General features: G+C 41.0%; 1 protein-coding gene across 1 annotated transcript in view; it reads left to right on the top strand.

Moving 5' to 3' along the window:
* Window positions 1–257: 257 nt before the first annotated feature.
* The window catches only part of LOC100182405 (dynamin-binding protein-like), a 3,405-nt gene continuing 933 nt past the window's right edge, over window positions 258–2,729 (top strand). Inside the window, exons 1-4 of the mRNA XM_026839676.1 lie at window positions 258–428; window positions 822–965; window positions 1,294–1,413; window positions 1,975–2,100. Of these exons, the coding sequence (XP_026695477.1) occupies window positions 822–965; window positions 1,294–1,413; window positions 1,975–2,100 (390 nt within the window). The 5' untranslated portion in view covers window positions 258–428. The remainder of the gene's footprint in view (window positions 429–821; window positions 966–1,293; window positions 1,414–1,974; window positions 2,101–2,729) is intronic.

The raw sequence follows: 2,729 nt of genomic DNA, 5'->3' as shown, positions 1-2,729 counted from the left end.
TGCACATTGTGACTTTGTGGACATATGTGTCTTGGGCAAGACACTTAACGGCAATTGCTCCAACCCAGTGGTCACTAATGGGTTGTCCAAACTGTCAGCCATACATAAAAATATTGAGATAATCCCCATGTTTGTTCTTTATGAAATACAGGTATTTGTTTGTCAGTTTTTTTTAAGCAGCATTTACCCAAAATCCATGCGCATAATAGTTGCAGTATAGAGCCTTGAACCCGTAACCTTTGGCCACAAGATACTAACACTTAACCCCCACCCCCCAGCACGACCAGATCCAACTAAACACCGCCTCCCCCCTCTCCTCCTTCCTTGTTCGATGCAAAGGACCGCAAGCCCTCATCGAGAAGAGGTTTGATAAATTACTCGATTACGAACTTTGTCAACGAAACTCAGACTCCAAGGAAAAGATACAGGTATGGGGTGAATACTCTATTCTATATGGGTGAGGTCCTACAGTGAGGCACGCCATGGGACCTGGGTTTTAATATTTTTATCAAGCGTTTTATAATGTTGTACTAGAGTGGCATGCCATTGTTTACTTTAACATATTCAGCATATATTAATAGCCAAGCTTTGGCAACCCAATTTCGGAAACTACATATTCATCAGTTTTTGCAAGCAAACAATTGGTCGTTATGCAACCACCAATATAAATCTGGTTGTTTAGATTTCTGAAGCTGTTTAAGGTGTGAAACTGGGATACTAAATCATATCATGCCCTTACTTTCAAATTAAGGAGGGCACGCAACAGCCCTTTTAAATTACATCTATGATAAGCTAACCCATGACCCCATGTAACCCTTCAGATGGCGATGAACGTGTACGAAGCACTAAACCAACAATTACTTGATGAATTACCAATATTATGTAAACTTGGTGCCCGCTTGTTACAAACATGCATATCTACATTCATTACATTACAAGTGAAACTACAACGCAAGATATTAAAGGTAGGAGTTGTGGTGTGTAATATTTGAAGGGATGTCTTCACTGTGTTGCATTGGGTATGTTATATGTTTTGTAAGCATGGGGTTTAGGGCTCAAGGCTCGTCGCTGCTACTATTGTGGGACTATGTGTCCTTGGGAAAGACACTTAATGATAATTGCTCCAACCTAGTGGTCACTAATGGATTGTCTAAATTGTCAGCCATACATAAAGTTGAAACTATTACACAATAAACTTGTCAAGGAGAACACTTAGATACCACAAGTATATTTCATAGCAATTTTACCAAAACACAGTGTTTCTAAAATTTTCCACTTTATTCTATTCCCCAGGAATTACACTCAGTTCATTATATGTTGGAAAATGATTGTGAAACACTGGAAGGTAAACCTGATCTGGCAACACTGGACAGCACAAGTTTGATGGAAGAGTTCAATCACGACCATAACCAGGTGGATTGGTGTGGCTTGACAGTGAGCATGAGGTGTATGAAGCCACCATGTATGGTGTGCAACACCCGTGTATTAAACCCCTTGATTTCCCACCTCGAGGATAAACATGAAAGTATCCTAACTCGACAGTGAGCATGGGGTGTATGAACCCACCATGTATGGTGCGCAACACTCGTGTATTAAACCCCTTGATTTCCCACCCCGAGAATAAACATTAAAGTATCCTAACTGGACAGTCAGCATGAGGTGTATGAAGCCACCATGTATGGTGTGCAACACCCGTGTATTAAACCCCTTGATTTCCCACCTCGAGGATAAACATGAAAGTATCCTAACTTGACAGTCAGCATGAGGTGTATGAAGCCACCATGTATGGTGTGCAACACTCGTGTATTAAACCCCTTGGTTTCCCACCCCGAGGATAAACATGAAAGTATCCTAACTCGACAGTGAGCATGGGGTGTATGAAGTCACCATGTATGGTGCGCAACACTCGTGTTGTAACTCGACAGCAAGCATGAGGTCCAACACTCCTCCTAATAACATATCTACTGCCCCCAGGTGGTGTTTGATGTATCTCGCTTCCTCATCGTGCCGGGATCATTCGGAGCCCTCATCTCAACCAAGTCAAACGAGGAACATCGTAGAAGATCTTCAGTGAGAAGCACGACGTCTATTCCTTCTATAGTGAGTTTGCCTTTTCCTTGTGATCTCTCATTTTTACCTTTTTCTCACATTCTCTTTGGGCTACCTTTTTCTCCCATTCTCTCATTGGCTTAAGTGAGACATATTTGGAAATAGAAAAAAGTCTACATATGAGAGGGAAAGAGATAGTCGGAATGCAGTAGTTTTAACAAACACATCTGGCTCGGTGGTTAGCACGGCTTACTTAAGACCAGAGGATAGAAGTTCAAGGCTTGGTGCTGCTACCATTGTTGTTGTATGAAACACCTGTGTTATAACAATGTCTTTTTTGTTACTTCTGCTACCAGGCATAGTATAAACAATATATCAATGGCTCATCTGGTATAAAAAAAACGTATAGTGTATTTCCAACGTTTCGTCTGCCATGCGGTGAGACTTCATCAGGGAATGAATTCCCTGATCATTCCCTGATGAAGTGTACCAGCAGTGACAATACAGTGTTATAACGATTTAACTGCTTCGCTATATATAAGATAAACAAAATATAGTAGGGTGGGGAAGATGGGACACCTTTAACACATAATTTCCAAATAGCCTGATCGTGTTTTAAAGAATTAACAACGGCCTGTGAATGTCGTAAAGATTCGGTTTTTGATTCATTGATGTTCTTT

The sequence above is a fragment of the Ciona intestinalis genome, unplaced genomic scaffold, assembly GCF_000224145.3.
Source record: "Ciona intestinalis unplaced genomic scaffold, KH HT000643.1, whole genome shotgun sequence".
Taxonomy (NCBI): domain Eukaryota; kingdom Metazoa; phylum Chordata; class Ascidiacea; order Phlebobranchia; family Cionidae; genus Ciona; species Ciona intestinalis.
This window is presented reverse-complemented; position numbering and strand designations above follow the sequence as displayed.